General features: G+C 40.5%; 1 protein-coding gene across 1 annotated transcript in view; it reads right to left on the reverse strand.

The window, feature by feature from the left end:
* AVL9 (AVL9 cell migration associated) overlaps positions 1–20,767 on the reverse strand; it is a 66,958-nt gene extending 46,191 nt beyond the window's left edge. Inside the window, exon 1 of the mRNA XM_040259672.1 lies at positions 20,443–20,767. Coding sequence (XP_040115606.1) covers positions 20,443–20,532 — 90 coding nt within the window. The 5' untranslated portion in view covers positions 20,533–20,767. The remainder of the gene's footprint in view (positions 1–20,442) is intronic.
* Between the last annotated feature and the right edge of the window lie 1,663 nt (positions 20,768–22,430).

Consider the following 22,430-nt stretch of genomic DNA (forward strand, 5'->3'; position numbering starts at 1 on the left):
AATAGATTTAAGGGACTAGATCTGATAGAGTGCCTGATGAACTATGGAATGAGGTTAGTGACATTGTACAGGAGACAGGGATGAAGACCATCCCCGTGGAAAAGAAATGCAAAAAGCAAAATGGCTGTCTGGGGAGGCCTTACAAATAGCTGTGAAAAGAAGAGAAGCAAAAAGCAAAGGAGAAAGGGAAAGATATAAGCATGTGAATGCAGAGCGGTGTTGAAAAAGACTCTTTTGAGAATCCCTTGGACTGCAAGGAGATCAAACCAGGCCATTCTAAACAGAGAGTTCCAGAAAAACATCTATTTCTACTTTATTGACTATGCCAAAGCCTTTGACTGTGTGGGTCACAATAAACTGTGGAAAATTCTGAAAGAGATGGGAATACCAGACCACCTAACCTGCCTCTTGGGAAACTTATATGCAGGTCAGGAAGCAACTGTTAGAACTGGACATGGAACAACAGACTGGTTCTAAATAGGAAAAGGAGTATGTCAAGGCTGTATATTGTCACCCTGCTTATTTAACTTATATGCAGAGTACATCATGAGAAATGCTGGGCTGGAAGAAGCACAAGCTGGAATCAAGATTGCCGGGAGAAATATCAATAACCTCAGATATGCAGATGACACCACCCTTATGGCAGAAAGTGAAGGGAAACTAAAAAGCCTCTTGATGAAAGTGAAAGAGGAGAGTGAAAAAGTTGGCTTAAAGCTCAACATTCAAGAACCCCAAGAAGTCTTAGTTAGCAAAGAAAAGAAAAAAAAAAAGCTCAACATTCAGAAAACGAAGATCATGGCATCTGGTCCCATCACTTCATGGGAAATAGATGGGGAAACAGTGGAAACAGTGTCAGACTTTATTTTTGGGGGCTCCAAAATCACTGCAGATGGTGACTGCAGCCATGAAATTGAAAGACTTACTCCTTGGAAGAAAAGTTATGACCAACCTAGACAGCATATTCAAAAGCAGAGACATTACTTTGCCTAATAAGGTCCGTCTAGTCAAGGCTATGGTTTTTCCAGTGGTCATGTATAGATGTGAGAGTTGGACTGTGAAGAAAGCTGAGCGCCAAAGAATTGATGCTTTTGAACTGTGGTGTTGGAGAAGACTGTTGTGAGTCCCTTGGATTGCAAGGAGTTCCAACCGGTCCATTCTAAAGTCCTGGGTGTTCATTGGAAGGACTGATGCTAAAGCTGAAACTCCAATACTTTGGCCACCTCATGCAAAGAGTTGACTTATTGGAAAAGACTCTGATGCTGGGAGGGATAGGGGGCAGGAGAAGAAGGGGACGACAGAGGATGAGATGGCTGGATGGCATCACCGACTTGATGGACATGAGTCTGAGTGAACTCGGGATTTGGTGATGGACAGGGAGGCCTGACGTGCTGCGATTCATGGGGTCGCAAAGAGTCGGACATGACTGAGCGACTGAACTGAACTGAACCAATATAGTAACTGAAGACAAGGAGCCCTGAGAAAAACCAATATCCTCTTGAACTGAGTAGGAGAGAGTTAACAAAGAAGCCTGAGAAGTTGAGTCAAGATCTAGCTTTGCTTCTTATCAGTTGACTCCCTTGCTGCCAATACTGGAGCTTATGGTTTCAATGAGCTGTCAGGGGATGAGTGGGCATTAACTACCACTTTAGGTTATTTTTTGCCCCAAGACTGAGAACTGATCAATGAAGTCTAATACTGTATCTTATAGAAATAACAAAGTTTTTAGCAGAAGCCGCCAGTTTCTGGCATTCCCCAGGTTTACCAGCATTCTTCCCTCTGCTTCTTTATCTTTTGGTTATCTCAGTGAGAGCTGACAAAATTCAATGCTGAATACCTGGATTGTATCATACTGACTTACATTTAATTTTCTTTCAAAACATACTTTTTAAAAAGGGATTTGCATTACATCAGTAATAAATACACTAAAGTTGGAACAACATAGGGATGAGAATCACTTAGATCTCACCTTTAATGTGGAAGGACATGATGGCTGATTTTCCTACATTTAAGGTAATCAAGGTGCCACTAGTCATATGAGAGCTGATTATAAAAGGGCTTTAAAAATGATTATTTTTAACAGGTAATCTCCTGCCACACTGAAATGTTTAAATTTCCCTCCCCCCCACCTCCAGAAGCAATCAACATTTCAGTTTGAAAGGATTTTTCAAAGGTTTGATTTATGGAGTCAAACTTTCTCTCCAAGATCAGTTATTTAATATCAGTTAACTGGAGGCATAAATAATCTCAAGCACACATCTCTCTGTGTCTTTTCTGTCATACCAGTTTTATACTGGCAATTCTTCAAAGTGTAAGGGAAGGCAAAATGTGCCATCAAGAGAAGGATGTAAGTTCTCATAGCTGAAGCTATGAATCTGGTAGTTACAAAGTTAAAAAAGAAAAAAAATTACCAACTCAGAATCCTTGGTTTAACAGGAAAAACAACCACCCCCCCCACAAAACACCAAGGAAATAAATTATTGTATTTTATGTAAACACTAAAGTCCAATATACAATACTTAACAAAAGAAGACTTGGTAATTATTACAAAATAATTTCATTTGAAAAACCACTAATTTTAATGTATAGTATTTACTTTAAAAACATTTAGTATGGAATAAACATGCTTTTAAATAAATATGAACATCATGGATTCAAATTATCACAAGTACATCAAGAAGTATGTTGCTCTTTATGATCCAAAAAGTTTTTGCCAACTAAAAATTATCACTTGAAACCTGTCTCTACAAGGATTAGGTCACTAATCACTGCAGTCACGGACCTTCAACATACTCTGAATGGACTTTAGGGCAGAGATTAGGAATGAGGCACTCTGTGCTCTCAGAAAAACTGGCAGAGCAGGCTGTCAGATATTTTCAGAATATTTATGAGCCTAAATTCTTACAGCTAAAATCTTAAAATTTAGATATAATTTTAAACTATACCTAGACAAGCACTAAAATCATTGACAAGGATATCTGCTCCTTGTGACTAGCAGTAACCCTTTGCCAAATGTGTGCTTAACTCCATGTATCCCCCCTTCACCAAAATCACACAGTATTGGTATACATACTGACCTCCCCAGCTACCTCTTCAGAGCAGTTCCTCAGACGTTTCTGAGAGGCTGTCTCTGGGGCTATAGTCCTCATTTTGCCCCCAAATAAAATTTAACTCACAACTTTTATGTTGTGCCTTCTTTTTTCATTCGACAACTTTAATCGTGAAAATTCCAAAAGATAGTACAATAGTGCTCAATCTCCTATTTAAACATAGGAATTTCAAAATTTTTACTCATTATTGAAAAACATGAAAAAAATTATTCACACTTGTGCTGACAAGAATATGGGGTTTGGCTGTGCAACTATAAATTGGTACAGCAGTTTGGGTGGCTATTTGGCAGAATTATCAAATCAGTAATACATTTACTCTGACTTAAGTTCTATTTCAGGAATTTATTCCACAAATACACACAGATGTTCACATGGAGAAGTACAAAAATGTTCACAGTGAAATGACTTACTGTAGCATAAAAATTGGAAACCTAAATATTCATCAGAGGATTGGTCAACAAGATTTTACATCGGTTCTCTCCAGCTGTTAAAAAGAATGGTAGATTTATATATATAGATAAAGCAAGACAGGTATGATATACTTTGAAGTAGGTAAAATAAAAGCCCTCCAGACATGTCCATCTCCTAATTCTCAGAATCTGTCCTTACTTTACAATGCAAAAGAGATGTTGCAGATGAGATTATCTCCAGATGGGGATTATCCAGGCGGTCCCAATGTAATCACAAGGGTCCTTATGAGAGGCAGAGGAGGCAGAGTCAGAGACAGTGAAGGTGATATGCTTCAAGATGCTTTGAAGATGGAGGAAGTCACTTGAGCAAAGGAGTGCAGGTGACCTCTAGAAGCTGGAAAACGCAAGAAAACTAATTCTCCCCCAGATTATCCTGAAGCAACGCAGAGCTGCCAACACCTTGATTTTAGCCTTAGTGAAACCCATTTCAGATTTCTGACCTCCAGAACTCTTAATAAATTTGCACTGTTTTAAGTGTGTGGCTTGTGGTAACAGTAATAGAAAATTAATGCAACTATTAAATTTAATGAGGAAGCAGGGTATCAGTAAATATAGTATAATCCTACTTCTACTTTAATTCCATTTATGCAAACAGTTACATAGCACATCTTTGTAAATGAATTAAAAAACATCCCTGAAAAACATCTTTAATATAGAGGTTTTATCTCTGGAGAGGTAAATAGGGTTGGAGATAAAGGAATATTCCTGCTTTTTTCTTTTCCCATCATTTTAAAAATTTCCAAGTTATAGAAAATTTGAACAATCTTATAACTTTCATCTGTATTCACAAACTGCTAATTTTTGTCCACAAACTGCTTTATGTGTGTTGCACATGTATACGGATACATTTTCTAAACCACTTGACGGTAAGTTGAAAATATTATCGTTTGCTTTTAGGTAAACTGGCATTTATTTTTAAATGACTGCTTTTAGAATTTAAAAAAAGCAAAAGATAACCACAAGCAGTTCCTAATTTCTGAAGGAAATCTTATTTCCATCCTATTTTTCTGGAAGCAAAGGGAGGGGAAAAAATCTATTTTTCTGATGATTTAGTTAACAAGTTACCAGTGGCCAGAGTCTAATTAATATCTGATGCTATGTTATGGTCAATATATTGTCCTGATTCTACTGAAGAAAAATCTGCTTTGAGTGACTTTAGTTGGAATATAAAATATAGTCAACTCATAAAATTGTTTTAACTGCAGATACTACATATGCTTGAAGAATTCCATGAGTAAATTAAGGCAGCTTTAGACTGACTTGCACCCAGAATATTTTTAACAATGCTTCTTTGGGAATATGTATTCAGAATTTCAAACAGCCAACTTTGGTGATACAACTTTTTACAAATTGAACATTGCCTATATTGTGTTGGCAACTTTCTAGAATTCTACTGGTTTACCTGCTACCAATAAATCTTTGCATTTGGAGACAGCTAAACTTTCTAATCAAGTTTATAACACTTCCACACAAACTCCTTTGTGTCTACATATATACAATAATTTCAATATAGTTTTGTTTCATTAGTCAACTCTCTGTTGAATATTTTTATAGCTTTTTTTAAAACATTATTATTAGCTATACAGGACAGTTAAGTGTGATGTAATAAAAAATATATATTTGACCTATGTCCCTGGTCCTAACCCTAAGCTCCTACAACCCTTTGGAATTTCCCAAGTGATAGGAACATCTTTTGTTATTCATAAGAAGATGCTTGCAACCACACCAGTGTCCGAAGGCAGGAGGAGAAGGGGAGCAAAGAGAACAAGATGATTGGATGGCATAACCAACCCAATGGACGTGAGTTTGAACAAGTTCCGGGAGCTGATGAGGGACAGGGTGGCCTGGTGTGCTGCAGTTCATGGGGTTGCAAAGAGTCAGATACGGTTGAGCAACTGAACAACAAGCTAACGAGGTGACTCTAGGTGGGGTTAAATGACTCTGGAACCGGGGCCTGGTCACCAGAATGAGGAAGCCTTGATTCCAAGCAAGGAACTTTCAGCTCCACCTCTCAATCTCAGGGAGAGGAGAGGGAGTGGAGATTGAGTTCAATCACCAATGTCTAATGATTTAATCCATCATGCCTATGTAATGAAACCTCCACAAAATCCCCAAACAATCAGGTTCAGAAAGCTTCTCAGCTGATGAAGACACTGAGGTGCTAGGAGGATGCTGTTCCCAGAGAGGTCTTGCAAGTTCCATGCTTCGGGTCATATACTTTATCCTACGCATCTCTCCCATTGGGCTATTCCAGAGAGGTATCCTTAAATAAATCAGTAAAAGTAAGCAGTGTTTTCCTGAGTTTTGTGAGTTGCTCTAGGAAATCTCAGAATCTAAACAGGGAACACGGGAACCCCTGAATTTGTAGCAAAGTTGGACAGAAATGCAGGTAGCCTGGGGACCTGGGACTGGTTTCTAAAGTAAGCGCATCTTGTGGGGCTGAGCCCTTAAACCTGTGGAGTATGAGGCTAACTCTGGGTAGCTAGTGTAGAATATGACTAAATTGTTAGATACCCAGTTGATGTATGGGGAAAAACAAAACAACAGTGAATCTGTTATTCGCACTTAATGGGATTTATAAACCTTAAGGTGTAAATTCTACATGTTTTGAGTGCTGACTCAATACTCTGTATGCTCCCATTCAATATATCCAAAATAATCCACACAGACATACAATTAATGGCACAAAGGCTTAAGAGGAATTCTCTTGGAGGTTACCTGAGACTCTTACATAATACTCTGTTGAATCAAAACACAATTTAAACAATAAAGCCAATAAAATTAAGCAGAAAGTAAAGACAGGTATATAGGCAGTCTCACTGGATAGTCTAGGGAGACCCACCAACAATGGCAGTCTACTGGAAGGGCTCTCCCCTGCAGCTGTGCTGTACAGGGTCTGCACATTGTATACGGCAGTCCTGAGTATATGTGAAAAATCACTGACAAAAAACAAAGTACATTTCCAGAGCCTAAGAAATATTCAGAATGATTATCATCCAGTAAGAGTACTATTATAGTGAAAGTTTGCAGCCCAAAATCTAAGTTAAATTTGGGGATCAAACATGGTATCTGGTAAGGTATTAGCACAGACAATGTGTAACAAATGTATCTATTGCTCCCCTAAAAAGATAATATTAAATTAGTGTATATTAATATATAATATGATATTAATATATATCCCCTAAAGGATAACATTGGAAGGACTGATGCTGAAGCTGAAACTCCAATACTTTGGCCACCTCATGCGAAGACTTGACTCATTGGAAAAGACCCTGATGCTGGGAGGGATTGGGGGCAGGAGAAGCAGACGACAGAGGATGAGATGGCTGGATGGCATCACCGACTCAATGGATATGAGTTTGAGTAAACTCCGGGAGGTGGTGATGGACAGGAAGGCCTGGTGTGCTGTGATTCATGGGGTCGCAGAGTCGGACATGACTGAGCCACTGAACTGAACTGCACTGAAAGGATAACACTAAATATTAAATCACACATATTCATATTTCAAGTATCTTTTTATGTCAACAAACTCTCATATGGCAAAATCTATTTGATCTCAATTAGCAATAAAATTTTCACACTTAAATAACTATAAAAGAAGATAAGAGGAGGGAAAAAGAAGACAAAGGATGACTGCTAACAAGTGAAAACTGAATTGTTGTTTAGTCGCTAAAGTCAGAACCAGACATGGAATAACGCACTGGTTCAAAATTGGGAAAGGAGTACAACAAGGCTATATTATTACCCTGCTTATTTAACTTATATGCAGAGCACATAATGCGAAATGTCAGGCTGGATGAAGCATAAGCTGGAATCAAGATTGCCAAGAAAAATAACAATAAGCTCAGATATGTAGCGGAGAAGGCACTGGCAACCCACTCCAGTACTCTTGCCTGGAAACTCCTATGGATGGAGGAGTCTGGTGGGCTGCAGTCCATGGGGTCGGTAAGCGTTGGACACAACTAAGCAACTTCACTTTCACTTTTCACTTTCATCCATTGGAAAAAGAAATGGCAACCCACTCCAGTGTTCTTGCCTGGAGAATCCCAGGGACGAGGGAGCCTCGTGGGCTGCCGTCTATGGGGTCACACAGAGTTGGACACGACTGATGTGCCTTAGCAGCAGCAGCAGCAGATATGTAGATGACACCACACTAACAGCAGAAAGCAAAGAGGACTTAAAGAGCCTCTCGATGAAGGTGAAAGAGGAGAGTGAAAAAGCTGGCTTAAAACTCAACATTCAAAAAACTAAGATCATGCATCCAGTCCCATCACTTCATGGCAAATACACAAGGAAACAATGGAAGCAATGACACACTTTATTTTGGGGGGCTCCAAAATCACTGCAGATGGTGACTGCAGCCATGAAATTAAAAGACGCTTGCTCCTTGGAAGAAAAGCTATGACAAACCTAGACAGCATATTAAAAAGCAGAGACAAAGGTCCATATAGTCAAAGCTGTGGTTTTCAAGTAGTTATGCATAGATGAGAGAGATGGACAATAAGAAAGGCTGAGCGCTGAAGAACTGATGTTTTTGAACTGTGATGCTGGAGAAGATTCTTGAGAGTCCCTTGGACTCCAAGGAGATCAAACCAGTCAATCCCAAAGAAAATCAACCCTGAATATTCGTTGGCAGGACTAATGCTGAAGCTCCTTACTTTGGCCACCTGATGTGAGGAGCTGACTCATTAGAAAAGACCCTGATGCTGGGAAAGACTGAAGGCAAGAGGAGAAGGGGATGACAGAGGACGAGACGGTTGGATGCATCACTGACTCAATGGACATGAGTTTGAGCAAACTCTGGGAGATGGTGAAGGACAGGGAAGCCTGGCGTGCTGCAGTCCATAGAGCCGCAGAGTTAGACAGGACTGATTGATTGAACAAGTTACTAAGTTATGTCCAACTCTTTTGCAACCCCATGGACTGTAGCCAGGTTCCTTTGTCCATGGGATTCTCCAGCTAAGAATACTGGAGTAGGTTGCCATTTCCTTCTCCAGGGGATCTCCCCCACCCAGAGATCAAACCCACATCTCCTGCATTGGCAGGCAGATTCTTTTACTACTGAGAGACCAGGGAAGCCTGAAAGTGAAATAATAATTTTCTAACCACAAGGAATAAAAAGACAATTTTTCAAAATGCTAAATGAACTATGTAAAAAACAGTGACATATGTTTACTCTCCAGGAATAATAAAAATTACCACCCTTTCCCATAGTTTTCAAGTCAAATTGGGGTCCTCTAGTCAGAGTCCATTTACTTTGTCTTCAGAAGCAAAAGGTTGGAAAAACACCAATGAAAAACTACAAAACCAAAACAATAACATAGTGTCCTGATGTGAACTTTGAGTACTTCAAAAATACCCTTGTTCGCTATCTAACAATGCAACCACTCCACTGTCAGAGACCCATAGAAGCCACAGTGGCAAACAGCACACCAACTAAACACATCCTTGGACTCCACCAATAAGGATGCAAGGCTTACTGAGAGAAGGAGAGGACTTCGTGAGATTCTGAACCAGCTGTTCCACTTCTCTGCTTCCTTTGTAAGCATCTCAAGGATTTGTTTTCCTGAGAAATCTGTATGCAGGTCAGGAAGCAACAGTTAGAACTAGACATGGAACAACAGACTGATTCCAAATAGGAAAAGGAGTACATCAAGGCTGTATATTGTCACCCTGCTTATTTAACTTATATGCAGAGTACATCATGAGAAACGCTGAACTGGAAGAAGCACAGGCTGGAATCAAGATTGCTGGGAGAAATATCAATAACCTCAGATATGCAGATGACACCACCCTTATGGCAGAAAGTGAAGAGAACTAAAAAGCCTCTTGATGAAAGTAAAACAGGAGAGTGGAAAAGTTGGCTTAAAGCTCAACATTCAGAAAACGAAGATCATAGCATCTGGTCCCATCACTTCATGGGAAATAGATGGAGAAACAGTGGCAACAGTGTCAGACTTTTTTTGGGCTCCAAAATCACTGCAGATGGTGACTGCAGCCATGAAATTAAAAGACGCTTACTCCTTGGAAGAAAAGTTATGACCAACCTAGATAGCATATTCAAAAGCAGAGACGTTACTTTGCCAACTAAGGTCCGTCTAGTCAAGGCTATGGTTTTTCCAGTAGTCATGTATGGATGTGAGAGTTGGACTGTGAAGAAGGCTGAGCGCCGAAGAATTGATGCTTTTGAACTGTGGTATTGGAGAAGACTCTTGAGAGTCCCTTGGACTGCAAGGAGATCCAACCAGTCCATTCTGAAGGAGATCAGCCCTGGGATTTCTTTGGAAGGAATGATGCTAAAGCTGAAACTCCAGTACTTTGACCACTTCATGAGAAGAGTTGACTCATTGGAAAAGACTTTGATGCTGGGAGGGATTGGGGGCAGGAGAAGAAGGGGATGACCGAGGATGAGATGGCTGGATGGCATCACTGACTCGATGGACATGAGTCTGAGTGAACTCTGGGAGCTGGTGATGGACAGGGAGGCCTGGCGTGCTGCGATTCATGGGGTCGCAAAGAGTCGGACACAACTGAGCGACTGAACTGAACTGAAACATTGTAAGCACCAAGGCTCTGTCAGAATGTTTTTCACTTGAAATGAAATGCTGGACATACAAATCAGGTCTTCTTTCAATTATACTTTCCTTTGCAAATTCTGGAAGATTCAATGCTAGAAAAGAACTGGCATTCTTCCTCATTATTCTCTAACAAAGTTGGCAGAGCTGAAACTACTAAGAGATATAAAGAATTCCATATACAAAGCCCCTGGAGAAGGAAATGGCAAGCCACTCCCGTACTCTTGCCTGGGGAAATCTCCTGGACAGAGGAGCCTGGCAGGCTACAGTCCATGGGGTCGCAAAGAGTCGGACACGACTTAGTGACTAAACAATAACAATGGAAGATAGGAAGAGAAATTATTTTTAAAAAATCTGGTGCAATGTTGAAGACTGACTTCTGGATAAGATGATATAAATGGAACATTAATCTCTAGGCTATTGTGAATATATACTAAGATGATAAAAATTTATTTTCTTACAGGAAAAAAATTAGAAAACTTAAGAAATGATTAAATCAATTTATTTTAATAAACTCTACCTTAGCAATCTGTTATACATAAATTTATTTTGAACATTTCAATACTGAACTTCTACATGGCAAAAAAAAGATTTCAATTTCTGGGTGTGTACCATACCCACCAAATAGAACCTAACAAATTACTAATATCACCCGTGAAGGCTATGGGAGCAGGAACAGGTTTCATTAACAACTCTGCAGTGATTCCGTTAATACATAGCTAGCAAACCTTGTGACAACAAGTTGGATTAAGAAAATACAAGTGCAGAGGGCTGTTTTCAAATCTAACTGAACACCCAAACAGTTTACCCTGAACTTGGACTTCTGACGATTTAATTACCTAGAACACTGCTGACCAGGAACAAGTGAGAAAAGCATCTATCAGCTTAACTAGCTATCATGAACCCCTGGATAAAGAGAATTCTCTAGGTCTTCTTTCAAAATTCATGACTAAGCCGTTGTATTTTGTACACATTTAGTAGATATGTCCTTCCAGTCCACACAAGAAAAGAAGCAACATATAAGAAAGAAGGGAGGGTAAGCTGAAAGACTACAGCGTCATGTTTCTGGTCGACACTGAGAAGTAACTGCTAACTGCTCCATCATCTCCCTCTCTCTGACTGGTTATCAAAAGCCCCGCTGAGTCAGAGGCATGTGCGAATCACTCTATGTTAAAATAAACCCAGATGCCATAGTACAATGGGTGACATTTGTGATGAAGACAGAATCATCCAGAGTAATTTAAATTGTGTTCAGGATATTCTGCTTCAAAGTCTATTTTAGCAAGCTCACCATTAAAAACAAACAAAAAAAAAAACAAAAAAAAGATGGCTTAAAATAGTCTCCACACTTAGAAAAATGGTGCAATGTCACAATGATGTTCTTTGCTGCACTATTTAAAATAGCAAAACACTGGAATGCCACTTAAGTGTCTAAAATGGAGGCCAGTTAAATAAAGATTTCAATAAAATACTTAGCTATTTTAAGATGCTAAAATTCAATACTTCTCAAAATGGAAAATATTAATGGTATAAAGTCACATTAAAAAGGCAGGTCGAAAACTTGTTTATAGTTTAATACATTCCTGGAAAAAGCTATGTATATTCATTAAAAAATGGAGAAATATTTATCAAGGCAGACTTCTCTAGGATAAAGGATTTTAAGTGCCAGTTTTCTTTTTTCTCTATATGCTCACTTTTCTACCACAGTGAACACATACTACTTCTGAAAAGAAATGTCATTTCTTAAAACAGCTGAAAAACTATTTTAAAAACTGTCCAAAAAATCAACTTAAATAACAGCCTCTAAAAATATCCTAGGACAAAAACTGAGTTTTTAATCCGATGGCATCTTAACCAAAGAATATAATAGGACCAGTCTTTTTAAAAATTATTCAGTAGGTCTAGGTCTTCATCCTCCTCTTAGAGTGCCCATCTCTGCAATCTCCCCATTTCTAGCAAAACCTGTGCTCAGCAAAGGATCTGCAATCACACTGATAACAAGGAGAAGACTACCCATGATATTACTTAGGTAATTTGTGGGTTACTGGGGATCAAAGACTTAAGGTAAAGAAAGAAATTTATATACTCTTAGGCACTGTCTAGCCACCTGTGGAGAATCTTAAGGCAAAAGAATCTTCCTGATTTCTTGAAGGTTGACTCCTTGACCGCCTATCCTGCTTAGTCTTGATGCCAAGGCCTAAAAGAAAACCTATTCCACTGCTGCTAAGTGTTAATGTTGCAGCCCTGCAAAGTGAGAAATTTTCATCATTTCAGCACAGAAAAAGCATGGCTAAAATCAAGGAGAAACCTCCACCCATATATAAAAATGTTATGGAGGGCCAGAAAACGCAATCTCACTTCAGGAGTTTTTCTGCATAGCTAAAAAAAGAACAAAATAAATCAAAGTTCAGATTTTATTCTTCCCTAACCTCTAATTATATCTACTACTGCGGGCAGGAATCCCTTAGAAGAAATGGAGTAGCCATCATGGTCAACAACAGAGTCCAAAATGCAGTACTTGGATGCAATCTCCAAAACGACAGAATGATCTCTGTTCGTCTCCAAGGCAAACCATTCAATATCACAGTTATGCAAGTCTATGCCCCAACCAGTAACGCTGAAGAAACTGAAGTTGAACGGTTTTATGAAGACCTACAAGACCTTTTAAAACTAACACTCAAAAAAGATGTCCTTTACATTCTAGGGGACTGGAATGCAAAAGTAGGAAGTCAAGAAACACCTGGAGTAACAGGCAAATTTGGCCTTGGAATGCGGAATGAAGCAGGGCAAAGACTAATAGAGTTTTACCAAGAAAATGCACTGGTCATAGCAAACACCCTTTTCCAACAACACAAGAGAAGACTCTACACATGGACATCACCAGATGGTCAACACCAAAATCAGATTGATTATATTCTTTGCAGCCAAAGATGGAGAAGCTCTATACAGTCAACAAAAACAAGACTGGTAGCTGACTGTGGCTCAGATCATTAACTGCTTATTACCAAATTCAGACTCAAATTGAAGAAAGTAGGGAAAACTGCTAGTATGACCTAAATCAAATCCCTTATGATTATACAGTGGAAGTGAGAAATAGATTTAAGGGCCTAGATCTGATAGATAGAGTGCCTGATGAACTATGGAATGAGGTTTGTGACACTGTACAGGAGACAGGGATCAAGACCATCCCCATGGAAAAGAAATGCAAAAAAGCAAAATGGCTGTCTGGGGAGGCCTTACAAATAGCTGTGAAAAGAAGAGAGGCGAAAAGCAAAGGAGAAAAGGAAAGATATAAGCATCTGAATGCAGAGTTCCAAAGAATAGCAAGAAGAGATAAGAAAGCCTTCTTCAGTGATCAATGCAAAGAAATAGAGGAAAACACCAGAATGGGAAAGACTAGAGATCTCTTCAAGAAAATTAGAGATACCAAGGGAACATTTCATGCAAAGATGGGCTGGATAAAGGACAGAAATGGTCTGGACCTAACAGAAGCAGAAGATATTAAGAAGAGATGGCAAGAATACACAGAAGAACTGTACAAAAAAGATCTTCACGACCCAGATAATCATGATGATGTGATCACTAATCTAGAGCCAGACATCTTGGAATGTGAAGTCAAGTGGGCCTTAGAAAGCATCACTACGAACAAAGCTAGTGGAGGTGATGGAATTCCAGTTGAGCTTTTTCAAATCCTGAAAGATGATGCTGTGAAAGTGCTGCACTCAATATGCCAGCAAATTTGGAAAAGTCAGCAGTGGCCACAGGACTGGAAAAGGTCAGTTTTCATTCCAATTCCAAAGAAAGGCAATGCCAAAGAATGCTCAAACTACCGCACAATTGCACTCATCTCACACGCTAGTAAAGTAATGCTCAAAATTCTCCAAGCGAGGCTTCCACAATACGTGAACCGTGAACTCCCTGATGTTCAAGCTGGTTTTAGAAAAGGCAGAGGAACCAGAGACCAAATTGCCAACATTCGCTGGATCATGGAAAAAGCAAGAGAGTTCCAGAAAAACATCTATTTCTGCTTTATTGACTATGCCAAAGCCTTTGACTGTGTGGATCACAACAAACTGTGGAAAATTCTGAAAGAGATGGGAATACCAGACCACCTAACCTGCCTCTTCAGAAATCTGTATGCAGGTCAGGAAGCAACAGTTAGAACTGGACATGGAACAACAGACTGGTTCCAAATAGGAAAAGGAGTACATCAAGGCTGTATATTGTCACCCTGCTTATTTAACTTCTATGCAGAATACATCATGTGAAACGCTGGACTGGAAGAAGCACAAGCTGCAATCAAGATTGCCGGGAGAAACATCAATAACCTCAGATATGCAGATGACACCACCCTTATGGCAGAAAGTGAAGAGGAGCTAAAAAGCCTCTTGATGAAAGTGAAAGAGGAGAGTGAAAAAGTTGGTTTAAAGCTCAACATTCAGAAAACGAAGATCATGGCATCTGGTCCCATCACTTCATGGGAAATAGATGGGGAAACAGTGGAAACAGTGTCAGACTTTATTTTTGGGGGCTCCAAAATCACTGCAGATGGTGATTGCAGCCATGAAATTAAAAGACGCTTACTCCTTGGAAGAAAAGTTATGACCAACCTAGATAGCATATTCAAAAGCAGACACATTACTTTGCGGACTAAGGTCCGTCTAGTCAAGGCTATGGTTTTTCCTGTGGTCATGTATGGATGTGAGAGTTGGACTGTGAAGAAGGCTGAGCACCGAAGAACTGATACTTTTGATCTGTGGTGTTGCAGAAGACTCTTGAGAGTCCCTTGGACTGCGAGGAGATCCAACCAGTCCATTCTGAAGGAGATCAGCCCTGGGATTTCTTTGGAAGGAATGATGCTAAAGCTGAAGCTCCAGTACTTTGGCCACCTCATGCGAAGAGCTGACCTATTGGAAAAGACTCTGATGCTGGGAGGGATTGGGGGCAGGAGAAGGGGACAACCGAGGATGAGATGGCTGGATGGCATCACGGACTCGATGGACGTGAGTCTGAGTGAACTCCGGGAGTTGGTGATGGACAGGGAGGCCTGGCGTGCTGTGATTCATGGGGTCGCAAAGAGTCGGACACGACTGAGCGACTGAACTGAACTGAACCTCTAATTCTCACAAAATTTGCTTTTTACAAAGACCTATTTAATTACAACAAGAATTATAAATAAGATCTCCCCAATATTTCATCAGTGTCACCACAGGATCCCATCAACAGCAGGTGCCTAAACGGTGTATTTGTCAGCCAGCCTTCTGTCCCCCAAACCTGAAGTGGGTCAGGACCTGACACTATAACCCTAACATAAACCAAATGTCCCTCCAGATCTCCTCAACCCATCCCTGCCACTCACAGATACTTTCCTATGATGAGCCCACTCAGTGCAACAGGAAAATACACTGTTCTCTTCACTGTATCTAGTTGCTTTACTCACTTATTCACTGCTGTAACTAGTGCAAACCTGAGTTCTAGTTCTTTCACAATTCTACCTTTTAGAGAAGTACAGGCTGGTAAAACCAGTTTCTTCAAGAATTAAAACTGCTAGCTATGTATATAAAACCATGAACTCTACCAGAATAGTGGCCAAAATTAAAGCAATAATTCCAACTTTTTCTGGTTTGGATTTTTTTTTTTTTGGCTGTGCCATGCAGGATCCTTAGTTCCAGGTTCAGGGATTGAACCTGTGCCCTCTGCATTAGGCGCACAGAGTGTGAACACTGGACTTCCAGGAAGTTCCTAATTCCAACTTTCTATGACATCATTTTTGGAAAATAACTATTCCCTACTAATTTGAGTGCTTAATAAAGTTCCACTCTAAGAAATAACCAGAAGATTTATTTGCTATACATTGATTATGTTATTTTGCCAAAATTATGGTGAATCTGACAAATTCAGTTTATATATTTACTTCCACAAAGCAAATAAAGAACAAGCAAAACTCTGGAACACACAATCTATAATAAGCAAACTACTACAGAGAAGTCTATAAATTACTTCACGTTAGTGAGTCTAACTGTAGGTGAATTTTTAAGGAAGAAGAGTTCTTTACTAAGTGCTAAATTTTAAACAATTTCAGGGGAAGAATTGGAATGACTAAATATTTCAAAACCATTTGAAATGTCATGGTAGTACCTTAGCTCACTTAAAATGTTCTAAATGTTAAGTATATCAATAAATGAGAACAAACACTAGATATAAACATGTATCTATAGAAGAATCCATCCCCATGAATTAACCAACTAAAAGTGAGAAAATAATCAAATGATAATGTTAATAGATGTTGATTCTAATTTGAGACATTTTTCATTTAAAATACATCTGAAGGCCTCAAAGGTGGAAAAATGTCAGAAACAAGATGAAGGAGTGAACATCTACATGCCTAGTTTGAGGATCTTCAACACAAATGGCTTTTCCTCTGGCCCATGTGAACGGACCTGACTTCTTTATCACAGCACTAGAGAGCACCTTTACAGCAGAATATAGCAGAAGAGTCTACAAAGACTTAGTACATTCCTCTAGATAAAGTCAGCATGTTCAACCCAGCACAGTGCTACAAGGAGTTACTTTTTTAAATGAAGGTTTAACTTTGGCTCACTTGAATCTAAATATTATAAATTACAACCAAGTACGGAAATTTTTTCTATGAATGATCTCAGTGCATTGAATGAACTGGTGCTCAACATGACCTGCAGCATTTTCAGTACTTGGAAGAGCAGTCTAACAAAGCACCCTCAAACCGCCTAAAACAATCCATAGCCAGCCACAGTTCAATGAGCCATGTACTTTTAATCCTTTACAAAAGAAGGTAGCTGATTAATTCATCCTGAGGGAAAACTTATGTAATTAAAAAGTCTGAAACACCTGATATACCGATTAACAAAGAAAAGCAGTCTCTAGAACAGTCCTTCTGCCTAGGACTTAATGCATGTAACTTTACAGAACATCAAACATATTTGGATTTTTGAGAGATTAAGAAAGCAGAGTTGGATACATGCACCCCATAGTTCACTGTAGCCAGGAGATGGAAGCAACCTGATGTCCACTGACAGAGGAAAAGATAAAGATGTGGTGCATATACAACAGAATGTTATTCAACCATAAAAAAGAACTAAATAATGCCATTTGCAGCAACACGGATGGACCTAGAGATTGTCCCACTGAGTGAAGTAACTCAGACTGAGAAAGATAGATATCACAATCACACGATATCACTTGCAAGTGGAACCTAAAAAAATGGTACAAATGAATTTATTTACAAAACAGAAATAGAGTCACGGATGTAGAAAACAAACTTATGGTTAGTAGGGGGAAAGGGAGGAAGGCTAAACTGGGAGATTGGGACTGACATATACACACTACCATATAAAAACAGATAATAAGGACCTATTTATAGCACAGGGAACTCTCCTCAACACTCTGTAATGATCTATACGGGAAAGAATCTAAAAAAATAGTGGGATTCATGTGTAACTGATTCACTTGCTGTACATCAGAAACTAACACAACATTGTAAATCAACTATACTCCAATAAAAATTTTTTAAGAAAGCAGAGTTATAGGTCTTCTAGAATCATTTGCAAAAGTGAAGAACATTGTTTAAGAACTAATACAACGTATGTTTTGCCTATGTGTTCAGTCATGTCTGACTCTTTGTGACCCCATGGCTGTAGCCCATCAGGCTCCTTTGTCTATGGAATTTCCCAGGCAAGAATACTGGAGTGGGCTATCATTTCCTACCAACCCAGGGATTGAACCCTCATCTCTTGTGTCTCCTGCACTGGCAGGCAGATTCTTTACCACTGCGCCACCTGGAAAACCCTGTATGACTTATATTGGGATTTTTAGTACACTTTCTTGATATTTTATAAAAACTAAGACAAAAAAGGGAGGAAAGTAGGGCAACCAAAAATTAGAAATGTAGTTGAACAAACTATTTTACCATCTTTTCCTATACTATTATACATCAACTGAACATCCTATTCCAGCTGGATGAACTTCCATAAATTTATACAAATTATGTCTCCAGCAAAAGTTTATTTTTGACTGCATTGACCTGTCAGTTTTATCAACCAACTCAGTGTGAGAGCCTTTTCATTCATTTGCTCTGCTGTCTGAGTGGAGTAGCTATTTAGCAGCCCCTAGGAGAAAGCACGGAGAAGGCAATGGCACCCCACTCTAGTAATCTTGCCTGGAAAATCCCATGGACAGAGGAGCCTGGTGGGCTGCCGTCCATGGGGTTGCTAAGAGTTGGGCGACTTCACTTTCACTTTCCACTTTCATGCATTGGAGAAGGAAATGGCAACCCACTCCAGTTTTCTTGCCTAGAGAATCCTAGGGACAGGGGAGCCTGGTGGGCTGCCGTCTATGGGGTCACACAGAGTCGGACACGACTGAAGTGACTTAGCAGCAGCAGCAATCCCTAATTAGTATACATTTTTCATACAATAAATCATTTTTCCTTACTGGAAACATAAATTATATTACTTCTACCAATAAAACAGGAAGAACACATAATAATTAATCTTGACTTTAGATGACAGCAATGATTAAAAGAGTTTATTCTATTCCCTGCCAATATTTCCTTCTTTTTTGTCATTATAAATTTCGTTTGTTTGTGAAGGGGACCCACCCCTTACTTTTTCAAAGACTCCTACATGCCACGTGGCTCAGCTGAATGAACACACAGGGCACCAAGGCAATTCTAAGTCTGACTCCAGCATAACCTTGGCAAGATCAGCTACTTCCTCTGAGTTTCAGTTGCTTCACCCATATCTGAGGTAAGCGGTGATCATCATCCTTAGATTTTTAATACTTTAAAACTTCATCTCTTTGATGTTAGTTGTCATACAACTAGATGAAGTTTTAAAGTATTAAAAATCTAAGGATGATGAACACTGCTTACAGGCTTCCTAGGTAGCCCAGTGGTAAAGAACTTGCCTGGCATGCAGGAAACGTGGATTCTACCCCTGGGTAGGAAATGGCAACCCACTCCAGTTATTCTTGCCTAGAGAATTCCCTGGACAGAGAAGCCTGGCAGCGCTACAGTCCATGGGATCGAAAAGAGTCAGACACGACTGAGCACAAAGGCACTACTCACGTGCCATAGTACAGCTATCTCAAATATTTATTTTCTTACCTCCAAATGTAAGGCCACATTTAAAAAACATATATATTCCACTGCTGTTGCTTGGAATTTTCTAATACTACCCTGAACAATGTCACATCCTCCTTGGTAACTTTCTATGTCATTTTTACTTGAGGGACGAGGAATATATTTTTAAGTGAAGCTGTCTTTAAAACACACACATACACAACTACTTTCACTCCATCACTTTTCTGTCATTATCCTCTAAGGAACTGAAATTTTGCCTATCAGTCTTCTAAAATATTACATTTTCTTTGAAATGCTATATTACCTAGCGGTAGCAATCAGCATTTTTAATACTTTAAGCATTTCAATTCACTGTTCATAGCACATTATGACATCATTGCCTTCCAGTGTCTGCGCTCATTAAATAATCCTCTTCCGTTGTCCCCCTGCCTTCGATGCATAGATTGCAGATGTCCTATTGTTCCCGTTCACCATTTCAGTGAAGAAGCTTAAAAATGACTTAGTATTTCCACGTTTCTTTGCTCAGTAAATAACACTTCCCCTCACTGCAGCTAAGCTGGAGAGTCTATCTCTCATCAAAAGGCAAGATCTGGACAAGACTAAATAGGAACTCGAAGGCCGAATGGGAAGGGGGGCGGAGTCAGTACATCAGCCCAACAGGGGTTCCAGGGCTTTCACAGATAAACAAAGGAAGTTGATTTTCCCACGGTGCCGCATGTGCTTCGACCATCCTAAGGTACTCGTGTGGAAGCCCAGAGCTCATTACCTTCAAAACGCAGCCCAAGTGCTGATTTTTTTTTTTCCTAAGGGAATCCCACTAAAAGCAGACAACCAGAAAGTCAACGCAGACAGAGATGGATGAGGAAGAGAGTGGGCCGACGATCGATTCCTTCCTCTGACTCCACGGAAGAACCTAAATATCTACCTACCCCAACATACCGACACATAGCTCCTCCGCTGCTCAAGATACAATTTTCAGGGGGAGGGCAAAACAGGGAGCGTGTGGGGTGGGCTTCAAGTAGGGTGAGTGCGAGGATCAAGAGAGAGGGGTCAAGTTCAGGGGCGGAGGGCCGAGGGCACTGGAGGGTGGTCTGAGCCGAGCGGAACGGCGTGGGTGTCGGCAGCGCGCGAACGTCAGAACGGCCGGGGGCGGGCACAGGCTCCTTCCTCACCTGGCAGCCCTTCTTGTGATGAAAGCCGACCACCACGATGTGCAGGACGGGCCCCCGTGGGGGGCCATCGCCGCCCCGCCTGATCTCCATGGACGAACGCCGCGGGCCCGCACAACGATGACTTCAACCGCCGAGGGCGGCAAGCTCGGCGACCCCGCGATCCCCAGGAGGACGGCGAGAGGTGGATTTCGGGTGTCAGCGAGGGAGCCGCATGAGAGCCGCGCAGGGGGCCGGGAGGAGGCCGACGATCCTGCAGCTCTGCACCGCCCCCCCGGGCCGCGGCCGCGCTTCCCTCATCCGCTTCCGCTGTTTCCGGGTTGTCACCTGATGCTGGGGCCGCCGCGGGCGAGGCGGGACTGGGCAGGACCGGGAGGGACCTGACGCGGCTGGGCCTGATGGCGGGGCGGGGCCTGGGGAGCGGGCGGGGGCGCTGGGTGGGCGGGGCCGAGGGCGGGGCCTGGTGGGGCTTCTGGGCACACCTGTGCCCTGTTCACCCCCTCTCTGTGCGACCTTTTTCCCCTTCCTCCTCTGTCCTTGCTTCTTCCTCCTTAAAATCTCCGCCCCTACCCATCTTTTCCGTCAGTTTTTTCCTACCTTTTTCCCCCTTCATTTTCCGTGTATCCAATTCTTCCACCTCCTTCCCTTCGCCTCTCTGGCCTGGAGTCTCTGCCCTTTATTCTTAAATTTTGATAACATGTGGTGCAGCTCTACGTCTGTGTATTCAACCTTTAAGTTACTTGCTTACCCAGAGTTTCTCTTTTGCTTCGTTCTGTGTTTTTTCCTTATTTAAATATTATGTATAAGAGTTTGTAAGCGTTTTAAAGCCTCATGCAGAATATCCTTGAAAATAAGTTTACAGGGAAACCTGTAAAAATGATTATTCTAGTCCTGATATTTTATTTTTTACTTTGTTGTGAAAGTGTTGGTTGCTCAGTCGTGTCAGACTCTTTGCGACTCCATAGACTGTAGCCCGCCAGGCTCCTCTGTCCGTGATATTATCCAGGCAAGAATACTGGAGTGGGTAGCCGGTTCCCTTCTCCGGGTGATCTTCCCAACCCAGGGATTGAACCCAGGTCTCCTGCATTGCAGGCAGATTCTTAACTGTCTGAGCCACCAGGAAAGGCCAATTTAGTCCTGCTATTTAAAAAAAAATTTTTTTTTCATTCCATCTTTCTGAGTTTAGTACTCTGATCAGCACAAAATACATGGAGTCAGTTATCATCAGAGGTTTTTATTTCCTTACTGATTGTTCTAGTTGAATTAAAAAAAGAAACGTTTTATGTCAATTTAAAGTGAATAGTGGAAATACTAGCAGATTTAACAAGTCTTGTCCAGGGCAGTTTGAGGGCAGGTGCCTGCTTCAAATAGCATTCACAATCATTGCAATAAATAGTTGTGAAGTTTATCATTACAAGTTGCCCATCTCTTAGTTTAGACAAGCTTAATAGTTGATGTTTTCCACTCTGGCCTTAAAATTTAAGGACCTGCATTCTAATCTAAGTATGGCTGGGAAAAACTGTATAATGGCGGCTCAGCTGGTAAAGAATCTGCCTGCGATGCAGAAGACCTGGGTTCAATCCCTGGGTAGGGACCGCACACTGGAGAAGGGAATGGCTGCCCACTCCAGTATTCTTGTCTGGAGAATTCCATGGATGGAGGAACATTGAAGACTATTAAAGTTGGTGAGGTCTCCAAGAGTTGGACAGGACTGAGTGACTTTAACTTCCATTTTCTTCTTATTAATAGAACATACTTTCTGTGATTCAGTAGAATTGTTTTAATGCTAATAATACTGTAGAAAAACTTCAAGTTGTTGCTACTATTTCTTTTCTGTATTACAAAATTTTTGGTACTGACTCAGAACTGTGTGTGAAACTATAACATTCCCTGTATACAGAATATGTTACTGTTTTCTTCCATCTGCTTTGACATTTTCCACAATTAGCCTAGCTAAAATTGAAGTGAAATTGAACATTTTTTTAAAAAAA

This window comes from Oryx dammah, unplaced genomic scaffold (assembly GCF_014754425.2).
Source record: "Oryx dammah isolate SB20612 unplaced genomic scaffold, SCBI_Odam_1.1 HiC_scaffold_18, whole genome shotgun sequence".
NCBI classification, from domain to species: domain Eukaryota; kingdom Metazoa; phylum Chordata; class Mammalia; order Artiodactyla; family Bovidae; genus Oryx; species Oryx dammah.